General features: G+C 31.1%; 1 protein-coding gene across 1 annotated transcript; it reads right to left on the bottom strand.

Annotated features, from left to right (window-relative positions):
- Positions 1 to 166: 166 nt before the first annotated feature.
- Positions 167 to 26,741, bottom strand: LOC145329953 (uncharacterized). The gene is made up of 21 exons (XM_080174442.1): positions 25,353 to 26,741; positions 24,901 to 25,001; positions 24,386 to 24,497; positions 23,573 to 23,661; positions 23,184 to 23,225; positions 22,766 to 22,807; positions 22,373 to 22,396; positions 20,105 to 20,163; positions 19,604 to 19,662; positions 18,776 to 18,857; positions 14,906 to 14,983; positions 13,900 to 13,976; positions 13,714 to 13,787; positions 13,333 to 13,400; positions 12,795 to 12,873; positions 11,892 to 11,951; positions 10,066 to 10,131; positions 9,640 to 9,718; positions 8,312 to 8,393; positions 2,993 to 3,073; positions 167 to 2,062 (listed from the first exon to the last, which is right to left on the bottom strand). The coding sequence occupies exons 1-21, from the start codon at positions 26,707 to 26,709 to the stop codon at positions 2,044 to 2,046; spliced, it is 2,730 nt and encodes a 909-aa protein (XP_080030568.1). The 5' UTR covers positions 26,710 to 26,741; the 3' UTR covers positions 167 to 2,043.
- Positions 26,742 to 26,960: the final 219 nt, after the last annotated feature.

The following is a 26,960-nucleotide window of genomic DNA, read 5'->3' as shown; positions in this document are numbered from 1 at the left end:
GCTAGACATAGTTTTTTCGTATTGATGAGAACCGGTTCCTGTCCACCGGATTCGAATGATTACGAGAAAAACATTTCCCACATGGCGTTTCGGATTAATAAATAGACTCACACACAAAGTGAATTTTAGAGCAGCTTTGATACTTAAAAAGACAAAATTTTACATATAAATTTTATTTACTCTCAACTTTTAACAACAATTTTCCCTTACAAACTAATCTTATAATTATTATTGTTGAACCATTCAAAGAAATGGATGCATTCTCTTTCCTCCTTTGAGATTATATTTTTCAATAAAATAATCACATTATTTTTAAAATTGCACTGTGGGGCAAAGATAGGACTAAAATATGTTTAGCAGGTTGAACACTTTTCTATTTTAATCGCCAGTTCTTTTGGTCCGAAGACCCGGGCTAACAAGAATGGTATTGATATTATTATTTTTATTTTATTATTTGTAGAAAAATGTATAGGATACATGATTTTTCACTATGGCTTAAAACCGGTTCTAATCCAGCGGATATTAATCGGTTTCAAAGCCATACTAGAAAACTTAACCCTTTTTTATTTTATTGTAGAGTAGAAAATTAACTCCACTTATCTTTCATTTACCCCATCGTGCAATGGTTCTATTGAATTTTATACTTTATTACAATTTCTTTGTTTATTTTAGATATACCATTAAATTCAATAAATCGTACATCTAAATTTTCTTGAAATTTCAACAAATAAAATTATTGCGATCTCTTTACGTATTGATTTTTACCAGTGCATAATTTAGCATCATAAGCCTATAAGCTTGTAAATACAAGAATTATAGTTAGAGAATTTCTCTCTGGAGGATTTTGAAATGGGAATGCATTTATTTAAACGTTGTCAACATCCTTAATTCTAATATTATTAATTTAAATACTCTCCATACAGTAGGGAACAGAAACATTTTTTTTGGATCATGGAAAGAAAATAAATAATAGTTATTTCTCGTATCGTATTATAAACGGCTTTCCGCGGATATAGAATGTACAATTATAAGATTAAAACTAGTTTTTTTTAGCCCCGTGGTGCCGAAGGCACCGGCTAAAAAAACTAGTTTTAATCTTATGATTGTACATTTCTATATTAGTAGAAAACTGGATATAATACGATGCTAGACATAGTTTTTTCGTATTCATGAGAACCGGTTCCTATCCACCGGATTCAAATGAATACGAGAAAATAAATTCTGTCATTTCCTTCCCTCTTCATTCTTACTTCTCCCTTTCTATTCAAGCGACTGTGCCCCTAGTTTATAGGAAGGGAAGTACAGTATCATAATGTAAAACCCACCAAAGACTAAATTTGAAAATAAAACCACTCCCTAAAGTGGATAAATTAATTGATTCAGTGGTTGTGAGATCTAACAGACAGCCAAACAAAAAAACCGGGAATAGTCCCTCTCGTGGCAAGGCCCTGACGGGGGGATTCGTCATATTTTTAAAATGGCTTTTGATAGGTTAGTTTAGGTTAGGTTAGGTTATATTGGGTTAGATGATTGCCTCACAGAGTAAGGCAATTGGCCTCGCAAGGGTAGAGCCCCCCGCAGAGGCTATAAATAGAAGAAAAGTTACTGTGAAAAAAACGAAGAATCGCCCCTTAAGGAGTGTTGCCACGAAATGGACTATACCCAAAAAACCTTACACCTTTATATAAAAAAATAACATTCTTAATATGATAAAAATCAGGGCTCGGTAGCCACAGATGCTTTTAGCTGATTTAGATTTGGAAAAGTTTAAGCTAGTGCCGTGCGGCTGCCGAGCCTTGAAAAAATCGTTGAATAAATCTCAATTTCAAAGTGTGATTTTTAATTGCTTTTTAGATAAATATTTGACAGGAATCTCAAGGGATAAGACAATGGACGACAATTATATGTACATCAGTAATGATGAGACAACATTACATAAAAAATATTGGCTAAAATTTTGGAAGTACCCAAAGTTTGGATACCAATATAATAAAAAGTCCAATGTCACCTCCCTCTCTGAGATTTGAGTAGTAACAATTCAGTTTAGGTAGATGGGTTCACTCTGAAACAAAAATATAGGAAAAATAAGATGATTCCATTTATCTTATAGGTCTCAATTTGATGACATCATCATTGCATTGAGTAAAAAAGACATGCACATTATATTAGGTATTTAGAATTCATGTAATATTCAATTTCTTAAATGAAAAAGAAACAAGGATAACAATATCCATAAAATCGAAGCTCTGAAACGGTAGGACAAACGAACATTAAAACTGGTAGCGTAATCTAACTGAATAATCTAAATATAAAAGTACAAAATTTTAAGTAAATTTTGTGAAATACTACTTAAATACAGGATAATGTTTAAGGATGTACTTAAATTTTTAGAACTTGATTATAGAGATGATGCTTCACTTATAACATTGTTGTCCTACGAATCAGTAGGGAAAATATCAAATCAATCGAATAATTTTTTCACATTAAAATTTGCTGTTAAAAAAGTTGAAAATCTATATGTTCAAATGGACGTATGGACATTCTGGTAACGATTATAGCGTTGCTCCGCTTCCAAATCCAACATAACTAGTTCAGGAATCCCCATGCACAGTTTGAAATCGAAAGGACAATTCTAACATGCCTAAATTAACGTAACGGACGGACGGATGTACTGACTGATGAACTGACAACTGACGGACGGACCTACCACAAATTATAGAAAAGCTTTGCTTTAAAAATGATTTATATCTGTCTACCCTGAAAAATTCTAAAACCTGACTAACACAAATAAGTTCAAACACTTGGTCGAAAGCAATACCAAATAATTGTAATTTATTCTAAATCCAATTCATTTTTAAAACAGTGTCCACACTTTCCGACCAATGGTAATAATCTATGTGGGAATAATATTGTCTATCATAGATAGAGGAAGCAATAATTTTTTTTTGTAAATTGTCCTTTCCTAAATCCTATGATTCCTGATTTTATTTACCTCTTTGATTTAGCAGAGAATGCGAGTAGACAAATGAATCTGTAGGTAAACCAATACACAATTTCAAGCAGTGACAGTATACTAAATTATAATATATCAAACAAACATTATTTTATTTTCAATTTATTTATCTTATTTTTATTCTTTTGCAATTTTCAGAAAGATATTTACTTATTGTTTTTAAAAAATGATTAGAGGATTTTTACAAACTGTTTTTGAAGATTTTTTTTCAAACTACTATCTAATTTAACAAAAAAAATGTTAAATACCTATCTCTTAAACTATTTATTATGTAATTATACTAATGTCGACATTTTTCATTAAAACGTTTATTTCGCCAAATATTTAGATATTCAATGCCCTTTTATACCTATAATATAAAGTAGTAAGTTTTTTAGTTTTAAGCTTAAGATTTCGATATCTACTAAAGTAGTTTTATTTTATAGATAATTTATATGGTACCGGGATGGTTTTCTGCTATTTTTCATTTGGTTTTAGACTATGTTTCTGCTTTCCCTTTACCTTCGATAACAAAGCTTTTAGATGCTAGTGACGCAACCACAAGTACTTATATAAAGGCACATTTAAACTGTAATTGTATTCCTTCACATATCATGGTTCACGATGTAGTATAAATACGTTAGCTTTCCCTCGAGATTTTTTTTTACTAATTCATTTTCCAATATGGCTAAGAAACAAGTTGATATCCGCTGGATCGGAACCATTTCAGAACCGAAATGAAAAATCATGTATCATATTACAGACAATTTTCCACGAATATTGGAATAAAATCCATAAAAATATTACCAGTTATGTTGGCCCAGCATCCTTTTTTTATATTTATATATATCTTTTATTTTTATATACGCGGAAAGCTGACTTTAATACAAAGAAATAGATAACTATTGATCTTTTACACACTCTTCTGTTTCTTAGGCTTTGTTACTTTATTAAGAAAAGGTTTAATGTTAGGTCAAGTTATAACTTGATAGAGCCCTGCAAGGTTTTAATAATCAGCAAATATAAATATCCTAATTGTCCTGGCAAACTTGAACTCTCCGGGAAGTGGAGCAAAGATTACAATTTCAAATTTAAATTTAATTTTGGTTCGTGGAAATTTACTGTCAAGCATATGTAATATCTTAAGTAGGTTTTACATTTTCAAATTTTTCTTAATTTTTAGTCTAATATACTATCGTTACTTGGATGTTGATTTTATTAAGTGATACTTCCAGCTGGCTAACATAATGATACCCCAATACACTCCCTTTACCCATCCCCTCCTTTTCGACTGAAATAACAACTGACAATCAAATGAGGTCCATGTTAGCAACCTAAATTGATGAACAATTTTCTCCTGTCAATAAATCCATGTATATCATATAACCATTTTTAGCATTCAAACAAGGAATTAGATATTGTAATCAACAAATAAAAAAAGGATTCTAAGATATTATGCTTGTTTTTACAAAATACCTTATCGCCATAGAAATTATCAAGCAAAGTTTTATTATGACTAACCTAGCAACTTGATTTCTCATAACTGATTTAATTATTTTGCTTATAAAGTGAGGCCAAAAAGTTGCGTCTTTGCAAAAAAATCTTTCATAATCGTTCTTGTTTGAGTTTCAGATATTTAAAATTGAGACAGAATTTCCCGCAATGCATATTTTCTCCTAAAATATTAAAAGTCTACCAGAAATGTAAAGTACATAATACTACATATACATTATAGAGAAAATTACAGTTCAACGCAATAAAAATATAAATCAAAACAAGGTTTCAGCCTTCTATCGTAAATAGGAGCCGAGAAAATTAATTCGTTGAAAATATAGAACAGCCAAAAACCTCCTATAAAGCAGTCTGACTGCTATGGATGAGGTATACCTAATTGTACTCCATACTGATGGGAATGTTGACAGAAGATCAGCCTTCTATCTTTAATAGGAGCTGAGATAATCACGTTTTCCCGCTTCGTGTCTTCCGGAAGGACGGACAGACGGAGGGATAGACGGACGGACAATTGGAATTATAGAGTAGCTTCGCTTCTAAAAAATACCGTTCAACGCATAAAGAAGATAGATGCGCAGTAAGGGGGGTAGGACTGTTAATTTTAGTGGTACTAGCAGTGTCCAAGTTTTTCCACTATCAATATAAATTAATAGAATGGGGACATTTTTAATCTAAATTGGATATGTATATTGATTTATAGTCCATTTCTTAACCCTGGAATTTTGTGATTAATAACAAACGTTTTAAGAAAATACTTCATCTTAAAATTTGATTGATTTGTTCCAGATGAATGAAGTCTTCAAGTTTTTCAACCAATAATTTTAATCAGCAAAAGAGTAATTTTGTTTAATCATTATTGGGGATGCACATCAATTTACGGCCCAATTTACTATACCTTCTTAAAAATGTAAACCGCAATACTGATATGGTATAAATTAGGACAAAATATAAATTCATCTTTAAATTATTTATAAAATTTAACTTTTAAAACTTTGCAAGAAAATGTCCAAAATATTAGCAAAGTACTTTTATATATTAATAATGTGCAATTTATGTACATTTTAAGTAGTTCAGCTATCTGTTATAGATAAGGTCTGTCCGTAAGTTGATATTATTGAATAATTTGTTGAAATCTTACAACTGTGCATGTACATTAAAATTTTTGGTTGGACACCGCTAGATTGGAACCAAACAATCAAAATTCAAGAAAGTACCCAAAGATTTCGAGCCAACGAATATTATAACCTGGTTAAAATACTTTGGGTACTACACATTAGTGTAATATAAAGTCCAATGACCCCACAAGTCTATCTCTGGGATAAATACAAAATTAAAAAGTGAAAATTTAAAATATTGAATAAATTTTGGTGGGTAGAGCCCTCAGGTGAACTTGGTAAAACTCTTTGAGGAAATAATTAAATTTCCATAAGAAAAGTGGATACCCTCACTTAATTTCCATATCTTGCCTTGGGTATTCACACAATTAGGCAAAATAATTTTTGACCCTCGGCTTCAATATAACGAATTTGAATTTAATGAAGTAAAACTTTAAGAAAAGAAGCCTAACTGACAAAAATAAACCTAAAAAACACACAATTTTCCTTTTTGCCTATGTTAGATCATGTTAGAAGAATCCTACAGGGCTAGTAACCTGCAATGGTGTAAACGTGCTTTCAAAAGATTAAAAAAAAAATCTGCTTAAGAAAGTAAACCAATTTTATAAAAAGAAGTTACAAATTAATAGAAAAAGGCATGATTATTAAGGAATTTTAGAAAAGATGAAAAGGTTCACGATGCAAGCAACAAAATTGTGGATAATTTTTAAAAGCAAATCTAAATCCAAAGAAATTCAACCGTTTAAAGTTGACATATTGTATAGTTAAAATAAAAATAAACTTCCTTATTAATACCAATAATGTAGACGGACTAGACTTTATTACCTACGGTCCAATAAAGGGGTTATTGATCTAGACTTTCTATATCAATTCGTGGGAACACCTTGTACTGGAGTAAATTTCCGTCGGTATATTAAACTAAGAAATAACAGTAAAATAATAATAATGAGCCCTCCTAACATCAATAGTTATAATATGATTCTCAAAACCACATCTACTAAATGTGGTCAACTGAAAATAGTTGCCGAATGTTAACGCAGTTTCCTGAGTGTTTCCTCATCCTAGCTCAATATTTACTACTAGCTAAAAAAGCTTCAAACTTCAAAAAAAAAATCAAAATTTAAAAAATTTAAATTTATAATGTATAATGAATAAATCGTTTATACATTCAAATTTTGATTTTTTTAAGGGAAGTTTGAAGATTTGTAGCTGGTAGTAAATATTGAGCTAGGATGAGGAAACACCCAGGAAACTGCGTACACATTCGGCAACTATTTTCAGTTCATCCTACTAAAGCAGACACTTCACACCTAAGGCCGCAATTTGAATTTTTATTAAAGGGTTATAGACCTTTTTTGTTTTTATATTTCAATTCTAAATATTATTTCATTAATTTGACATTTCGTTTATCAAACTCAAATGCATATGAATAAACAACTTCAACAAATGTGTTTGATTTATTATATTCAATTCTAAGCAAATTTGCTTTTTTGGTTTGTTTTTATATGTCTTATACATTTCGAAAAGCTTAGAGGGCTACCCCCTCCATTTTTATGAAACGAATAGGATTAAATAATTTAAAAAAGGGAACTTTTCAAAAATTTTTAAATTCATATAAGATTAATCTATAATACAAAGTAGAATGATGTCTGTCCGTCTGTCCCTTAAGATCTCGATAACCACTGAACCGATCGGATTCTACTCTTTAGGGAATATACCTACTTGTCCTGTGGTGGTTCTAGGCTATTTTCTTGGGGGGTGGGGCAACCCCAACCCCCCAAAATACAAAAAATACCCCGCCATTTTAATTTAAAAAAAAAAAAAGTGGTGGATTGGGGGATCTCCAGGTAATAAAAGATGTAATTATACCTCTTGGGGCAAAGCCCATAGAGGCTAGGTGCGAAGCCGCTAGTATTCATAAAACTGTATTAAAATTAAGAAATAGAATAAACTTAAAAAAATGGTTTAAATCAATTGATACATGCAATTGTAAAATATAAGTATATATGCTATTATTTTCCTTTTTTTCTAACCAGCGCCTACGCCCCTTGCATCTAGAGGCTCTGTATTACAGTGATATTGAAGTGGGAGAATTATAAACAATTGCTGGACTAATGTTAAGCTTCCCAAAAATAGAGAACTCAAAAGATTAAAATCTCAGTAGGATCTTTACGGATAAAGCAAAAAATACTACAAAAATTGGATGATTGACCTCTTATTTCGCTACTACTTCTTGTCTGATACTATAGAACGAGTATTTAAATTTAGAGACTTTAGTTATCACTTTAAACTCATCTTTATTTAATATCATCCTGTGTATTTAAATTCAGCCTTATGTAAATTTTTAAATTGATACAAAATACTTCTTAACCATAAAAGAAAAAGAGACATACAAATAGATTTAAAATAAGTATACTTTGATAGATAGATAGATAAATTAATAGAAAGCTTTATACCTACTTGGGTTCAAATATACATAAAATGTTACTCTCCCCAAAAATAGTTAGAAACCTTCCCATGATCTAAGAGTAGCTACCCTGTAAAGAAGAAACATATCGGTTAAGCGGTTAGCAAGATCCTTTGGTACAGATAGATAGACGAACAGGCAAACATCTTGTTACTTTATTATAAGGATGAGGTAAATCGCCCATTTTGCGTTAATAAATCAGGTAGACAAATAATGATTTCATACCTGAAACCCAAGAAAAGTGCCAGGTAGCCACCAATAGAGGATATCAAAGTTAAACTACTCATTGCCACAGATCTTTGTAGTTCTAAAACAAGCAGCAGGTTTATTTCTTTTTATCTTACTAGGCCATAACGCCAGCCAGTCTAAATAATCAGAATCTTTTAATTGGTCGTGAGATGCGACACCAACTCAAGAAAAGTGAAACGTTTCAAAAAATCTCGAAGCCATTGGTCCCATAAAATGCATACATTAGCATGTAAAAAATTTGATTGGACTTTAACCCTTTACAGTCGGGCCCCTTGCCGCACCTTAATCAGTCGGGGGGGGGGGCGTTCAACGCCCCCCCTTATTATCTCAGTTCCTATTAGAGCTAGAGGGCTAAATTTTTTTGTGCAAGTCCTCTGTTTGATAATGAATTTCCGACCTTTTATAAGTCTAAGTCAATTTTCGCTTCCTTCACCCTTTTATTTAACAACCTTTGTTTTTAGGTCCTTTTTTACTTAAAAATTTCAAACGGCTATAATTTTCTTATTTTTGAAGCTAGAAGAAAATTTTTTTTCTAGAAAATTTTTATCTTTATGTAAATTTTACATTTGAAATATCAAAATATAAATTTCAGCGGCCGCAGCTGTACTTGGCAGCTGCCAGCCGCCGCAGTCGGCGGTCGGCGGGAAAACGGCGGCGGATCTTCATGAAATTTTAATACGTTATGTAGACATGTAAGAAAAGCTTAAGTTTAAAATTTGAAGTCTCTAAGTCAAAAATTCCGGCCACAGGACCCTTTTAAAGATTTCTGGAGACCTGGAGGATCAGGACCTGCAGGATCATACCTGGAACCTGAAAGTGACTTGAACACCTGTATTTTATATAAGGATGTACTACTAGAGGATTTTTTAGTATTTTGGTATGATAAAATGCTTTGTTTTAGTCAAAAAAATATTTTTGCTCTTTACCTGGATGACCCTGCCAGGTTTGCTGGCATCCTGTGCCCGCCAGGATGGAGATATTCAAAAAATTCCAACTCTCAGTTATGTGTCATACCCATACTTAAAAAGTCAAGCAGTTTGGGCTCTTCATCTCTCACACACAGAAAATGAGATAGAAAAAACCGGAGGGGGGGGCGTTCAACGCCCCCCCCCCGACCGTTAAGGGTTAAGAAGCCTGCAGGAAATACGCCGTTATTAACTGCTGAAAGACTGATACAAGTAGACCAAATACCTTAAATTTAAAGTCTCAAGCTTCAATAACAAAAAAGTTATATGTATCTTAAAATTATATTTTAGGGAGCTAAAATTCTCCAAAAACTTCGAGTGTATAGTCCTGCTACCAACCTGTAGAACCCGGAGAGCCAGCATATATATAAACAATAGCTCTGTCCTTTTCAAAAGCATCATAGGGGTCACGTCCATTCTACAAAAGTATTTTAGTTTATTAATAAAAAAAGCGGTTTTAACTGTTTTTAAATTTTATCTTTTGAATTAATGATTAATATAAGTAATTTTTTTACTATCAAATTAAATTAGGGGCTACGCCCCTAGCATCTTGAGGCTCTGTTTACAAAAGGGTTCAAAAATATTCTTAAATCTAAAAATAATATATCTGAAAACCATCCCGGGACATATGTGAAGCTTCCCTTAAAAAGGAGAACTAAATCAGTTCAGTAGTTATTGAAATCTTAAGCATCAGACAGAAAAAAATTTTACTTACTACTATATTATAGGATAAAAGAATTGTATTGTCTAAATAAATAATTTTACCTCTTTGTAAATTGTAAATATTTCTTTCTCTAAATTTTCCTCGGTATAATAATATCTTACAGAACTCTGATAATAAAAGTTAGCATTATCAGTATAAAGTGTGTATGGCTTCAAAACCGATTTCTATCCGCTGGATCAGAACCGGTTCTGTCACACTGAAAAATCATGTATACAAGGCATTATATTAGTAACAGTTTTCCAAGATTATCAAAAATAAATCATAAAATTAAAACTAGTTTCTCAGCCTGGGCCTTCGAAGCCCTCGGGATAACAAAACTGGTTTTAATCTTGTAATTTTACATTTTAATATACGCAGAAAGCTGTTTGTAACACGATGCGATAAATAACTATTCTATACACCAGGAATAGTTATAACCAAAAAGCAAAATAAATATAAAATAATATTTGGGGGCAAATGGAGATTTCGTCAATTTTACGATGTGTTGCCCCCCAACGACAGCTGAAAAAAAAGTATAGGTTTTGTGATTTTTTCCCGAATTAATTTCGTTGTTGGTTGAAGCTGTCTATACACCCCTGAAACAAAACTACCAGAAAGTTAATGAAAAAAAGAATTTAATATCATAAAGTGTGATTATCTTTAGCAACATAAGAAAAAGAAAAAGAAGCAAGAAACTTATTTTACATTAGGTAGCTGAGCAACTCTGCATTTTGTCTGTCTGTCAATTTGATTTGACTTTATTTACTTATTTTAAATAAAAAGATAAAAGAAAAAAAGTAGTCACATATAATGAGAAGAAAACATACTGAATGCATTTCAGAGACACACAGAAAACTGTCCCGAATTTGTATTAATTTTGAGGAACAATACTCCAGTGACGTCATATTTTTCTTTCCCGAAAAAGTGAAGGGGGAAAGAAAAAAAAGGGAAGGGGGAAAGAAAAAAGAGATGGGAGAAAAGGGGGTTTTCCCCATCTCTTTTGAAATGATTTTCTTCCCCCCTTCCCTTTTTCGGGAAAGAAAAATATGACGTCACTGGAGTATTGTTCCTCAAAATTAATACAAATTCGGGACAGTTTTCTGTGTGTCCATTTCAGAACGTATTTCAAAACTGAAAACTAGATTATTTTGTGCCTAATATTCCAAGGAATCAAAGGACAAAATTAACTAAAAGAACTAATTTCCCTTTCGTTTTAAAAAAAAAATCAAATATGCACTGAATCTTATAACAAATATGTTAAAACAAGAAAAAATGAGAATGAGAAAAAGAGTAGAATATAATATGTAATTACTTTACCCTTAGGCAAATCCTTTATATAATATTCTAACACATAAAAGATAAAACACAGTATTTTCAAATTTTATGAGTAGGGGGGGGGGGGGGGGCATAGAGAAAAGAATTGTTTTTGATTAGATCTTACACCAGATTTTCATGTTTTCTGATAAAGTGAAACTCGCAGCGAGCTAAAATAACGATACCCCCATCCACCACCTTAAACCTATTCTACTAGATGAACGAACTGACCAATAAACAAGTTACTTGTTAGCAATATAAATTGACGAATATTTTCCCCTGTCATGATATCCACGTATAAATCCTTTGTAGATAGACAATCAACTATTCTTTACTCTGAAAATCATCTAGTTTTTAATTTTAAAACTGTTATAGTTTAATTTTGGACATTACCTAAGGATTATTTTATATTATATCTAACTGAGAAATTCCACAATTTATTTATATTATACTTTCCCTTTATATTTAAATAAGATTTCTTTTACTATTAAAAGAATTTCAAGTATATAATTTTTATTTTTTGCTTTGCTGCTTAGAAAGTTGTTGTTCTTGATATTAATAAAATATAATTTACCTTAATATTTTCAATGTAAGCAGGAGAGGCTGTTGAATAATTTTCATATGCTTCTTTCACCTTTAAACATTATCATCAATATTTGTTAAAAGATGGTACGCCCTGAAAGGCCTCTAGGAACACATGAGTGAAGGAGAGTGGGGGGTAGTCGACTCCAAACTTTCAACTTTACACCATATGGGCTTGGAAGACCCTTGGATGTTTTTTAAGATATTCATTTCTATGAGGCCTATATTAATATCATTGCCATTTCTAAGATTGTAATTACCATTTTGGTGATTATTTCTAATCCAGGTTGGATAAAAAGGAGGAGATAGAATTTCATTTAAAATAGTCATGCATAGTCATAAGAGATGAATATTCTATTTCTTGCATTATTGGAAGGATATTATGTTCCTTAAATAGAGGTATAGTTTTAGTACACATAGAAAGAATATTTGAACAATAATTGATATGAGATTGGAAATTAGCATCATATACCAGTATTAATATTGGTGTAGGAAATAGATTACTTACTTGCAGTCTAAGTGAGTAATTTACTATCATGATTACGTGTACGAAAGGAAACATTAATCAGAAAATATCAGTATCATTAACTTATTAATGAAGCAAAAGAAATTTCCTTATAAGTAAATTTCATTTGGTGCTTTCACTAAAAAAAATTTCTGGCCAATGAAACCATCAGTCTCCCCCCCTCCCCCCTTCAAGAATGTCATTTGGACTGACAAACTAATTTAGTCCTATATTTCATGCTCTATTGTAATGAAAATCATTATTATCTTTCTCAGCAGCCAAGTAAATATCATTTCTACTGACAGCTTCTGACAAACTGACTGAAAGACAGAAAAAAAGTTACAAATTAGGTTGGCTGAATAAGACTACTACACTTACTTATGTCTTTACCTGCGTTGAATATTTAGCAAACTCCCCAGGATGACTCGAGCACAGCGTGTTCAAATCAAAATTTTGAGAATTACAGTCCCTAAAATTAAAATAAAATTGTTAATGATTTCACCAGTTTTCACCATTTTTCAAGAGCATTTTTCACAATGGGGAGACAAAAAATCAAAGAGATAAATTGATGGATAGATAGCCAAATGAATGGATTGATATGTAGATAGACAGATCGTTAGATAGATGGATGGATGGATGTATGTATATATTTATGGATGGATGGATAAATGGATGGAATAATGGATAGATGGATTTATAAATGGATGCATGGATGGATGGATGTTTGGGTGGATGGTTGGATGGATAGATGAACGGATGGATGGAAAAATGGATGGATATGTAGATAGACGGATGGATTGATTGGTAGATATTTGGAAAGATGGTTAGATTGATGGAATAATAGATGAATGTATGGATATAGAGTTGAATAGATGGGTTGATGGATGGATAAATGGATAGATAGATGAAAAGAAAGTTAGATAGATACCTGAATGGCTTGGAAACAATGGAGAAATCATACTCAGTACTGTCACACTCAGAATAACAACCACAGCTGATAGTTTCATTTATAATTAATACAATTTAGCTGACAGCATTATTTAAATCGGACCAAAAAAAATCTTAATTTACAAGAGAGGTAGAATATTATACTGAAAATTAACTGGTCCCCAAATTATACTTTGGGGATCTAATTGGGTTGTACAAGTTAGGAGTGTCAAATTTTTTCAACCAATAGTTAATTTTTTGTCATTTCTAATTTATTAAATAAAATCTAGCTGAACAACTCTGTTATCATCTTAGTCAAGTAATGTACAAAGTAAGAAAGAGTCTCTTTAATTTCAAAAATATGAAATTATAATGATTTCCTTGAATAATCAAATACTTCCATTTCTTTGGTAAAATTCAAAGCAGCCATGGGATGACACATTGTTGATGTGTTTACTAAAATGAGAAAAAAATCATATTTAACATAATATTATTAAATTCAAATACGGAACTTCTTATGGACATAAATATTTTTGTTTTCTTTTTAATATTAATTTGTTAGAATAACCTTGTGGTAGATACCATGGTGTACAATTTAACTTGTTGGAAATAACCTCCAAAACACATTCTAGCTCACAATTTGTCCTAAAACAAGCATAACAACAAATGCCAATTATGGTAAATGAGGCGGTTTTCTTTGTGATTGTAGTATGGAATTTGTGACAGGTTTTTTTTTTCAGAGGCAACTGGCAACTAGGACCGCCCAAACACAGTGCTGCACAGTTTGTGGAACGTATTATATCCAACCTCAAGTAAAATTACGTCAAAAATACTTTTGGACGAGTTTGACTTGTTTCTTTATTTAATGCTAGGTATTTTGGTATAAAAATACTTCTGCTAGGTAACTCCATCCTAAATTCGAGAGCAGCCAATCCAGTCGAAGAATGAAATTGAATAAGATCCACGAGTTTATAAAAAAAAAGACGCCATTGCCCTCACTCACATAAAACAAAAGCTTAAATATTCCGAGAAGTCAAAGAAGACAAATCACGTGAAATATACTGAAAATAAATTTTATGTAGTATTTGTAAATAATTTTCTAATTTTATATTTTCAACAATTTGTATTTGTGATCTTATGTTACTTAACTAATTAAAAACCAATAAACTACGTAATAATAATAATAACAAACATCATTAAAAGCGAAGCTCCAAAACTAGAGAGTAGGACAAACAAAATTTTGATGTATATCCATTTCAAAATTGTATAAAATGGGTATGCATTATACGGACATATTTTAAATTAAAACTTGGATGCCAAACTCTATAAAATTCAATTAAAAAGGATAATTAAATAGTATAAAAATTATTGTACACAAAATAAAAAAATAAATCGTACCTTTTACAGTAATCAAAAGTTTAAAATCGATAGGACAGTTCTAACATGTCTAAATTAACGATGCTAGCTATCCGCTACGAACTGTCAGACCCTAATCATAGAAAAGTTTCACTTTTAAAGAATATATATTGATGTTGGAATTCTTGTTGGTTAATTATTTTAATGTTTAAAAATACCTGGTATAAGAATCAAAGAGCCTGAAGCTTTCGGTTTCTTCTTGATATTTACACTCTCTACCTTCAGGATTTCTTGATCTACATAGATACATAGTCAACAAAATTCAATTATGTATAGTCCGAACGGCTGAATAGAAAATTATATAGATACCTACTAATAGTATAGTGTATATTAATTTATATAATACTAGCGGCTTCGCCCCTAGCCTCTACGGGCTTTGCCCCAAGTGGTTTAATCAACCTATTTTTGTGTTATTTAGATTTAAAAAGAAAAAGTAAAAAACATTTTTTTTTGTTTTGGGAAGGGTTTTCATTTTTTTGGGGGGTTGGGGGTGTCCCACCTCCCAAGAAAATATCTTAAAACCATCCCAGGACCAGCAGGTATATTCCCTAAAGAGTAGAGCCCAATCGGTTAGGTGGTTACTGAGATCTTAAGCTTCAGACAGACAGACAGACATCGTACTACTTTGTATTATAGATATTTAATTTAAATGGATGAACAAAAAGTATAAAGATAAACAGCAAATAGACCAAGGACAAGGGACCGGGATTCTGACAAACAATTTTAAGAAAAAGTTTACTCACAACCCACTTCCTTCTCCGCCACCCCTCCCCTCTTACCCACTTCCCTGTAGTTACAAAACAAAACAAGTTTGAATGAAATTAATTTGCTGAATTAGTACAAATGAATATTCTATAAAAATATGTACCTAACAAATCAAGATAGATAGTTTAATAAATAGGTATTCTTTTTTTCCATTTCAATATATGAACCTTAGAATTAAGATAAAAAATTAGATAGATAGCTAAAAAGACAGCCAAAGATAGACAGAAATATTTTATATATTCCATTTAAATATATGAACCTTAGAATTAAGATAAATAATGAGATAGATAGCTAAAAAGACAGCCAGAGAGATAGACAGAAATATATTATATATTCCATTTAAATATATGAACCTTAGAATTAAGATAAAAAATTAGATAGATAGCTAAAAAGACAGCCAAAGATAGACAGAAATATTTTATATATTCCATTTAAATATATGAACCTTAGAATTAAGATAAATAATGAGATAGATAGCTAAAAAGACAGCCAGAGAGATAGACAGAAATATTTTATATATTCCATTTAAATATATGAACCTTAGAATTAAGATAAATAATTAGATAGATAGCTAAAAAGACAGCCAGAGAGATAGACAGAAATATATTATATATTCCATTTAAATATATGAACCTAAGTGTCTCCTGAATAAACAATAACAGAATAAAATTTAAATAAACTTGAGGTGTTTCAATAAAACCAAAATTTATTTTTTTCCTTTTAGTTTGAGAATTTTTTTTTGTCCGGCGACGCTTCTCTGTTAAGAAGGTCTATAAGCCCAAAACGTCGGAAAAAGTTACCCTTCTCTCCCCGCCCCCCCTCTTTTACTTTTCGCCTAGATTTTATAAACACATGTATGACGTAACTTTGTTGCAGAATTTTCGAAAATTCATAATATCTTCCGTATAAATATACAGCTGATTGACTAAAAGATAGACAACACATATTCACAATAGTCTATAGAGTAGCTTAACTACAAAAAATTGTTGGAATTTAGTAGGGACACTTTGAATGGAATATTGTTACTGGTATTGTGCTGGAGAGTGTAAAAACAAATGAAATTGTTGTAATATCAAAATTCATGGAGAAAAACAAGAAAGAGTTTTGCTGGGCTGTGATTAAAGTAATATATGGAGGGGACACGAGCTATATGTAACTCTAGCCATATGGTTCGAATCCTGTGCCGACTTTCAATTGGGTCTTTGAATATCAGCCAATAGCGTCGGATTATTAACAAGCCAAGTCGCTACAAAAGATCAGAAAGCAATTTGTTAAGAGACGAAAAAGGTCCCCACGATGCCACTTGGGTCAGGTAATTGTTTGGATTATACATCAATACTAAAATCCTCATAAGTAATAGTGAAAAACCTTTAGCCCCCCACCATTGAAGTGCAATGCTCCACCCCCCACCCTCACCCTTCCTATATGAAAACATTAAACTACCCGTACATATCCGGTATTTTAAAGTAATTTGAATTTGAACTTCTTTATTTTTTTCCCGAGAAATTCGAATATAAAGTCAAATATATTTCTTTTTCCTGACAAATATTACTCTCTGATATTATACCTACTCTTTTAAAAATCCTCTATGACAAAAAATTTAAAAGAAAAAGTAAAAGGTGTAATACATACAAAGATATGATATGAGTTCTAGATTTTTAAAACTTATTCAAATAAAGTTACGCAATAGAAATAAAAGAAAACATTTCAATTGTTTTTCATTAGTAACGGTGCTATTCTATATTTCGAAATGTCCGTTAGTCCGTCCAAAATTATTAGAGTACATTCTATATTTCACTTTCGTCCGTTCGTCTGTCAATTTTGTAGTGGAAAAAAAGGAATTACATGAAAAAAAGTGATTTTCTTGGATGCAATTGAAAAAAAGACACTTAAAATTCTTAGAGATAGATCAAATTTTTTTTTGTGCAGATTCCCATGATAAAGTTTAGCTGTTTTCACTATTTCTAAGATTTCCTAATTATGGATGTTGGTATTCTTCCCACAGTGCGTATGAAGGTGCTTTGACTTTTGTGCCAGAACCTAAATTGGGACAAAGTGCATTTCATTACCCTAGATTTCAACAAAATCTAAAATGCAGCCGTTTTTGAGAAAATTATAATTGAAAATTTCAAGTTCATTTTTATCCACTAGGAGTTACCGCATAATCATGACAAGAAAAGCAAATATAAGTTATTCAAAATTTTGAAACTTTGCTTTTATGAAGTCTGTCATGAAACCTCTTTATACATGATTTATTTAAAGCTGAATTTCCATGACCTTAGCAAAGCAACTGATAAAAATGGCCATGAATCAACTCACTTAAGGAGTGGTTTTATAAAGAACTTTATAAAAGTAAACTTTTTCAAAATTTTAAATAAATAATCTTTGTTTTTCTTGTCATGATTATGCGGTAACTCCCAGTGGATGAAAATTGAACTTGAAATTTTCAAATCTAATTTTCTCAAAAACGGCTGCATTTTAGATTTTGTTGAAAAGTGAAATGAGGTTACCTAACCTAAGGTAATAAAATGCACTATGTCCCAATTTAGGTTCTGACACAAAAGTCAAAGCACCTTCAAACTCACTGTGTTCCATTTGTAATTTTGAAAGAGAAGATACGGTAATATAACATTTTCCAGAAAAAAATCACTTTTGAATTTTAGTGAAAATATAAAAACAAGGATGACAACATCAATAACGCCAAGCTCTGATAAACGAACATTAACACTTGAAGAATTTCAGAACAGAAAAGGTATAAATTAAATTGTAAGTAAATTTTTTGCAAAACTGCTTAAATACAGGATACTGTTTAAGAACATATTTACATTTTAGGACTTGAGAATGAGATAGAGATGCTACGCTTATAACAATGTACCCTGTTGTAATAGGACCGACCATATTTATAAAAAGCTTCGCATTTATCAAGGCCTTATACGGCCATAACACACAAATGTAAAATGAATTAAACACAATATAAATGCAATAATAGTTATTTATCTCATTGGATTATAAACAGCTTTCCGCGGATGTAGAAATGTACAATTAAAAGATTAAAACCAGTTTTTTACCTCCACCCAAGATGCCGAAGGCATAAGCTAAAAAACTGGTTTTAATCTTACGATTGTGCATTTTTATATTCGTAGAAAACTGGATATAATACGATGCTCTACATAAATTTTCAGTGTGCCTTAGAACCGGTTTTAATCAACCTGATATTTATCGGTTTCGAAACGATTATACAAACATTGTTGTCATATGATTACCTAAGATCTAAATCTGTATTTGTGACTGTTGTCATTATATCAATATAATGTTCTTTACCACTATCCAATAGTATTCCATTCTCTAGAAAGAAAGACAATTACTAAAATAACAGGATGTCTCTCTGTCAGTGCGTCTACAGCGAAGGATCTCGTTGACTGCAGAACCGATATGGTTATTTAATACAGCTAATCTTATTTTGATCAAAAAGAGCTTTATAACTATTTTAGGCGCAATTGCTAGTCCTATATAATGAAGTAATATGATGTCTTTATGTTTTATACATTTTTTCATTAGGGCTCAAAACGGCTTGTTAAAATGTTTAAAAATTTTCAGGGTAGGTTTTAGGTTATTTTGTTGTTCAGATGGGCAGATGTGAAAATTATTTTTTGTTCGTTTTCCTCAAAGTGCATTGTCGAGTACAGGAATAGTTATTTCTCGTATCGTATTATAAACGGCTTTCCGCGGATATAGAATGTACAATTGTAAGATTAAAACTAGTTTTTTTAGCCCCGAGGTGCCCGAGGCACCGGCTAAAAAAAATGGTTTTAATCTTATGATCGTACATTTCTATATTCGTAGAAAACTGGATATAATACGATGCTAGACATAGTTTTTTCATATGGATGAGAACCGGTTCCTATCCACCGGATTCGAATGAATACGAGAAACACTTATTCCCATTCTGAAATAAATTTGCCCCCCCTCTAGGAATAAGAAATTACCTAGGTAATACCTCCCCTTATTTTCACTTAATTTCCAAAAAAAGGAGGGGATTTATGTGCTCAATGGTTACTTTTAAGCAAAGCACTTTTTAAATATAAACCTACCTCTTATCATTGGAAACTCATTTGGATGACCAATAAATATTTGAAAGCCAGTCCAATCCCTAAAAAGTATTACTTCATTCTATAGAATAATATAAGTTATATGTTTTAAAAAATGTAAGATAATGAAAGGAAAGTAAATAAAATATGTAGAAACACTGATGAAGTGAAAAGGAGAGAAAAATAGAAAAAGAAGAGAAAAAACAATAGAAAAAGAGAGATGGAAAGACAGAAAGAGAATGAAAGGAAGAAAAGATAATGAGAGAAATATAAAGAGAGAAAGAAATACAAAATAAATGAAACACAGGAATTACTCTGCTACCCGAAGATTTGGAACCACGTCATCTTATTCTGGTACTTTTTTTGGATTTTGAATGGTTGATTCCAAACTTGCAGTGTTTAAACAACCAAAAATTGAATAAGGGTATTTTTCTTTCATATAATTAATCGTCCTTTGTCTCATTACATTAGATCTCTGGATAATAAGAAAAAGTAAAAACTTACTGAAAAATAGAGTTTAGAGAATCTTTGTCTGAATGTTTGTCTAACACAAAGCTGAGTCCCTAAAGTAAAAAAAAAAATTTAATACCAAATTATTTATCAGAGCTGGATCTTTTTCAGGCCATATCGGGGTGAGCCAACTTTCCAATAATGAGAGCACAACATTTTATAAAATGCCGCGCTGTGATTGGCTGAAACTCGGCGCACCCCGATCTGGCTCACCACTAAAATGATTTAAAGATCCAGCTCTGTATATAATTAATCAATTTCTTTTTAGTTGGATACTTTTTCTTAGAACTCTATAAATACTAAAAGTATGCAGGGATCTAAAGGGATAAGACAATGGCTGCTAAATTAATGTATATCTCCGATAATGATACATAAAAATTACCCCTTCTTTAGTTTATAATTTGTGGTTGAAACTTAATGAATCAACCAATCAAAATTTACTAAAGTCCCCAAAATTGTTAAGTCAACGAATAAGAAAACGATATTATAAAACTTTGGGGACTAGTGTAATAAACAGCCCATTGTTCCCTCTCTTTCTGAAAAGTATGCAACAGTTCTATAGAATATAATTTGTTCACTTTCTATAATTTCTAAAACTAAAGCTTTCTTTGAATCTACATGACGTATCCAAGAGTAGCTTTTTAAAAGCTAAGCTTTTCTATAATTAGGGTCGGTCCGTCCGTCCGTACGTCCGTCCGTCCGAGATAGATAGCTTTTATTCGTTAATATGGGCATGTTAGAATTGTCCTATCGATTTCAAACTTTGCATGGTGATTCCTGTAGTAGTTAGGTACGATTTAGAAAGCGTATCAACTCTATAACCATTACCAGAATGTCCGTGCGTCCATTTTAATCATGTTGATTTTTCTACTTTTTTTAACAACAAATTTTTATGTGATCTAATTATCCGTTTGATCTGATTTTTGGTATATTGATTCCTGGGACAACAAAGAACAATATTATAAGCGAAGCAACTCTATAATCAAGTCCTAAAAATATAAGTATGTCCATAAACATTATCCTGTATCAAGCAGTTTTTCAACAAATTTACTTACAATTTTGCTTTGACTCTTATACTTTTATATTCTGATTATTCAGTTCAGACACTTAACAAATGTTAATGTCCGTTTGTCCTACCGTTTCAGTGCTTCGCTTTTATGGATGTTGTCATCCTTGTTACATATGGATAGATCCGACCGTACTAATTTAACTGGAAGCTAAAATAATTTATTTAGGCCAGCTGAGATAATCCATTAAATTCAAATCCATGCGTTTGGATTACTGTAATAGATAGGTATAATTTGAGAAGCGTATTGAATTTTAATAAAATAATATCCCTATACAATCATTTCTCGTATTCATTCGAATCCGATGGATAGGAACCGGTTCTCATTCATACGAAAAAACTATGTCTAGCATCGTATTATATCCAGCCCTCTACGAATATAGAAATGTACAATCATAAGATTACAACCAGTTTTTTAGCCCGTGCCTTCGGCACTTCGGGGCCAAAAAAAACTTGTTTTAATCTAATAATCTATATCCGCGGAAAGCGGTTTATAATACGATGAAAGAAATACCTATAATGTTAGTAAAGTTCTGATTTGCGGATTCGCTTTTCTGGATATTATCATTCTTGTATTTTTTTCATTTAGACTGAGTGAAACTTTGAGGAGAATTAAAGAATTACAGCTATATTTGATGTTATAAACTCAGTGCTTTGTGGTTTGCGTCATAACATGATCACAAATATATTAATTTTACTTTTTCATCAGTTTGAAAAGGGGGGAAATTTTCTATAATTAGGGTCCGGTCCGACCGTGCGTACTCTTTAGCTTTGCGCGATAATCAAGGAAAATTAGAATCTTTTATTTTTTAATATTTCATTTTCTTTAATTTATCTAATGTTCCTCTGTTTCATGACAAATGAAAAATATGCTTCAGTATGGCTTCGAAGTCGAATAATATTTGCTGGATAAGAACCAGTTCTCTCCCATACTGAAAAATCATGTATAACAATGTTTTGCAGACAATTTTCCACGAATGTTAAAATAACTAGTTTTGCAAGCCCGGGCATTGGACCTCTCAAGGTCAACAAAATTGGCTCTTATAATTTTTCATTTCATTATCCGCGTAAAGCTGTCTATAATACGAAGCAACAAATAATTAAACTATATCAGCTCATTTCATTTGTTTGTCCACTCATGATTTTTTTAGGATTTCTATTTTTATATGTTGTCATCTTTGTTAAATTTAGTTTACCTGATGAAGTCCAGGTTGTAACTGATTCAAAATATCATTTTTAAATTTCAAAATCAATTCATCATGATTTAAGATTTATAATATTCTAAGAAGACCTAATTATAAAAATTAATCTACATTATACAAAAATTCATAGTTAGTGGGCCGACATTTTGTAAATTAGACCTCATGTAATTAGATCTTTTGCAGCAACGCCATTAAGAGTGCATAAATGATTCTCCCTTAGCATCTCATTTAGGCAAGATTGTTTTAATGTTATCACAGTCTTATCAAAGATAAACTTATAAACTCACCATCACTATCTGTTATTACACATTAAATAAAAAGAACAACTGCCATACTCCCAAACTCCATTCTTTTTAGTTATAGCATTGTAAAAATGATTTTTTCCTGGTGTTCAATTTTAAGTTCTTCTTGAGTTTCATTGTCCATTTCCTAATTTAGATTACTTTAATTTTGAAAGATAATAATAGATTAATTCGTAACTTGGGTATTATTTAATTGGTCTGTCTGTCTGAATATCATTATCAGTCCAACCAATTACATAGAAATACTGTATCTATTTCTGCATTGGTTTAACATATTACAAAGCTGTCAGATTCCTTCTTCATTTCTTTAAAAACTGATCCTATCATTGTGATTTAATATGTTGACTAGATAAGATATTTTGATATGATTTTTGTAGTACTATTGTATAACATTTTGGGCAACTTCATTTCCTCGATTTTTGCCTATAAACATTATCATTGTAATGAAGCTGTAAACAAATATGTCCAAATTTTGATAGGAAATAACAACAAAATTAAATTACCTGATTTATAATAGTGTCAAGCAATGTTCTATGTTCTGATACCTGTTAATATATTGTAATTGTTAGATTATGACTTGTGCTCCAGGGATCTCAAGGAATAATAAATTGAAATACTTCTCCAGATAAGAAATAATTGGTAAAAACATATATGATATATGTTTAAGTTTTTGGGTACCAGTATTTTTTTAAACTTCTCTGTCTCTCTCTCCCTTTGATTATAAATTTTAAGCAATTGAACTTCGTAATTTCCAATTCAATCTAGATACAAACCTCTTCAAGTTTTTTAGCTAGTTATTCTTAAAAAGTAAACACCACATAATTTGTACAGTGTAATTTACAGTTCAATGTCCCCTCCTTTCAAAAATGAAATTTTTACAATTATGCTCTACCTTATAGTTGACATGGCTGTTGAAAGAGCAGCATACTCCATTATCTGTCATTGTCTTTTTGAATAACTTGCCACAGTCAGCTTTGCTTTCTTGAAATGAAATATATCACAATATTGTCCATCACTACTAGATTAATTTCCATTGGATATGTTAACAGATTTAGAATATTCCATTTAAAGATGATTACAGTATAAGCTTGAACATGTTGACTTAAATATCACAGTCCAAATGTATTGGTAGGTTTGGCAAAATTCCATAAAGGTGTGAGTCTTAAGACTTTAAAACTGGAGCAGATAGATAATATTCACTACATAGGTGTATTTCTTATTGAAAAGAACTATAGACAAAAAAAATCGTTGAATGCTGCGATAATGTCAAACTGACAATAATTCATTTTTAATATAATATATTAAAATTGGAGCAGATTTATTGGGATAATAGAGGTATTATTTATAGTAAAGGTGACAAGTAAAACCCTTGCACCTACAGGCTAATATTTCATTCCAATTGAAAATCAAAAAATCTTCGAATATAACTGTTTGAGATCAGACTTCATAGGTAGATTCTTAAAAAACTTTTGCCTCACTAAAATTAGTGAGGCTCGCTAAAAATTTAGAGGGAATAATTTGCCTCACTTTGTGTGAGGCAGTGAGCCAAAAAAGTTTTCAAGAATTCACCTTAGATATAAGTTATTTTTCTGTAAAAAAATCGTCTATTATTGTCTTACCATTATAAACAACCTATCTTGCATAACAAGGTGAAATAGATAAAAGGATATAAAAGTTATATAAATTAAAGGAATTTATAATCTACCTCTAAGGGTACAATTTTGTATAAGGCTTTCAGTTTCATCTTCTGTTTGAGTACAAGATAAACTAGACACCCATAGGATTTTCATAATCTCCATATAGCTCTCAGTTAATGCCTATAATGTATATGTTTACAAAACAAAACAAAAAACAGTCTGTGATGACATGCCAAATAAAAGTGGTAATGGCTGATACATATCCATATGACGATATTTGAATTAAATACATTTCAATATTATTAATGTCAAATAAATTTTATAAAATTAAAAGGCCAATGGTTGAAAAAAATTTCTATATGAAATTATTCTAATTTATTAAATATTATAACATTGCAGTAATTTTTATATTGGCCATGTGACGATGGTACTTGTCTACGAATTTAATTACTTTAGTGGCTAACAAGGTGTAAGTAGAAACAATATGATGAGATGAGCAATAAATGAATATCTTTTTATTTTTTTGTTGCTTTATCCAACAACCCTTGGTTTTCAAATCTAAAACCATCTCTTAGTTATATACCTGAGAATCAAAGTACGTTTTCAACTGTTCTTGTTTCTTTTCTTCAAGCACAACAGCTGCATTGATATTGTTCATCAAAGCCAGCAGGATTGCTTGATCCTCTGCAACAAGATATATTTTTATTAGATCATATACAATATTATCACTTACCTTTTCTATAATCCTGCATCTGTTGCCGCCTAACCATTTGGATTTGTAGGTTTTAAAAGTACTATATTATATCATTAACTAGTGGCTACGCCCCTAGTGGCCTCTAGGAATACTTAAGGTTGGTGGTAGAGGGGAAGTCGACTACTGCCAATTTTCAATCTTAGTTTTTAGTAAAATTTAAATTTTTGTTTGTTTGTGGGGTGGGTAATTTTTAAAAATTAAACCTTCCCTAGACATATCAGAAACTTCACTGAAAAGAAAAACTTACTACTTTATATAGGATATTAGAATATATTTAAAACCTGTTGCAGGAGGGTAAGGAGTAGTAGTTGTCATGGTTGTAGTTGTTGTTGATGTTAAAGTAGTGGTTGGGGTTGTTGTAGTATCTTTAGTGATGGATGTTGTATTTGAACTATCAGTGGGTAGAATTGTAGTTGATGTATCTGTAGTTATGTATGTTGTATTTGAGCTAGCAGTTGTAAGAGTAGTTTTTGAATTATTCAAAGAAGTTGTAGAAGTTAATGTTGATATTCTTGATGAAGTTGTGGTAGTAGTTGTAGAAGTAGTTAAAGTTGTAGAAGTATTTGTAGAAAAAATAGTAGTATTAGATGATGTTATTGTTGCTGCAGCAGTAGTTCTAGAACTAGCAGTTGTTGTTGAAGTTGATATTGTTGTTAATGTTGGTGTATTTGTTGTTGTTGAAGTTGATATAGTTGTTGTTGTTCCAGTTGATGTAGTTGTTTTTGTTGAAGTTAATGTAGTTGTTGTTGTTCCAGTTGATGTGGTTGTTGTTGTTGTTGAAGTTGATGTAGTTGTTGTTGTTGCAGTTGATGTTGTTGTTGTTGTTGAAATTGATGTAGTTGTTGTTGTTGCAGTTGATGTAGTTGTTGCCGTTGATGTAGTTGTCGTTGTTAAAGTTGTTGTTGTTGCAGTTGAAGTAGTTGTTGTTGTGGAAGTTGATGTAGTTGTAACTGTTGCAGTTGATATTGTTGTTGTTGAAGTTGATGTAGTTGTTATTGCTGCAGTTGATTTAGTTGTTATTGCTGCAGTTGATTTCGTTGTTGTTGTTGAAGTTGTTGTAGTAACAGGTAAAGTAGATTCTAAGGTAGTTGAAGAATTAATTTGACGTTTTTTCCTTAAAAATATAAAATTTGAAGCTTTTGTTGTTGTAGATGTAGTTGAAGTTGATGTAGTAGTTGTTGTTGTAGAAGTTTTAGTTGAAGTTGTTGTAGTTGAAGTTGAAGTAGTAGTTGAAGTTGAAGTAGTAGTTGAAGTTGAAGTAGTAGTTGAAGTTGAAGTAGTAGTTGAAGTTGTTGTAGTTGAAGTTGATGTTGTTGAAGTTGTAATTGTTGTTGTAGAAGTAATTGAAGTTATTGTTGTAGAAGTAGTTGAAGTTGTTGTTGTAGAAGTAGTTGAAGTTGTAGTTGATGTAGTAGTAGTAGATGTGGTAGTAGTTGATGTAGTAGTAGAGGTGGTAGTGGTTGATGTAGTAGTTGTTGTAGTTGTTGAAGTAGTAGTAGATGTAGTAGTAGTAGATGTAGTAGTTTGTGTAATTGTAGTAGTGGTAGTTGAAGTTGTCACAGTAGGTGTGAAAAGTAATTTAGCATACTCTCTACTAGCATCCACTGTCAATGATTTAGATATATCTTTGCTCACCATAGATGACAATAGGTCAAATATTGCTATATCTTCCTCCTAAATTTTGTAATCAACTTTAAAAAAACAACAAAGATAAAAAAAAGCCAAGTAGCAGAACCTAATATCCTAATGCCTTTTAGTAAAATAATTATGCTATTTTACTTTCTTATTTACTTTACTAAGGTCTTTGTTACTTATAAATTGTCATTTCATTCCATTTAGTTATTTTTTTTTATTTCAGTAACCTAGAGACACACTCTAACAAAAATTGG

The sequence above is a fragment of the Acartia tonsa genome, chromosome 10 (assembly GCF_053477335.1).
Source record: "Acartia tonsa isolate MP-2025a chromosome 10, ASM5347733v1, whole genome shotgun sequence".
In the NCBI taxonomy this organism is placed as follows: Eukaryota; Metazoa; Arthropoda; class Copepoda; order Calanoida; family Acartiidae; genus Acartia; species Acartia tonsa.
The sequence above is the reverse complement of the archived record's forward strand: the minus strand, read 5'-3'. Positions and strand labels throughout refer to the sequence as shown.

Coding starts and splice junctions, on each gene's coding strand:
- LOC145329953 (XM_080174442.1), bottom strand. CDS start 26,709: ATGGTGAGCAAAGATATATCTAAATCATTGACAGTGGATGCTAGTAGA. Junction 23,226..23,572: donor ACAGCCATGTCAACTATAAG/GTAGAGCATAAT, acceptor ATATATTAACAG/GTATCAGAACATAGAACATT. Junction 22,397..22,765: donor AAGAACTTAAAATTGAACAC/CAGGAAAAAATC, acceptor GATATTTTGAAT/CAGTTACAACCTGGACTTCA.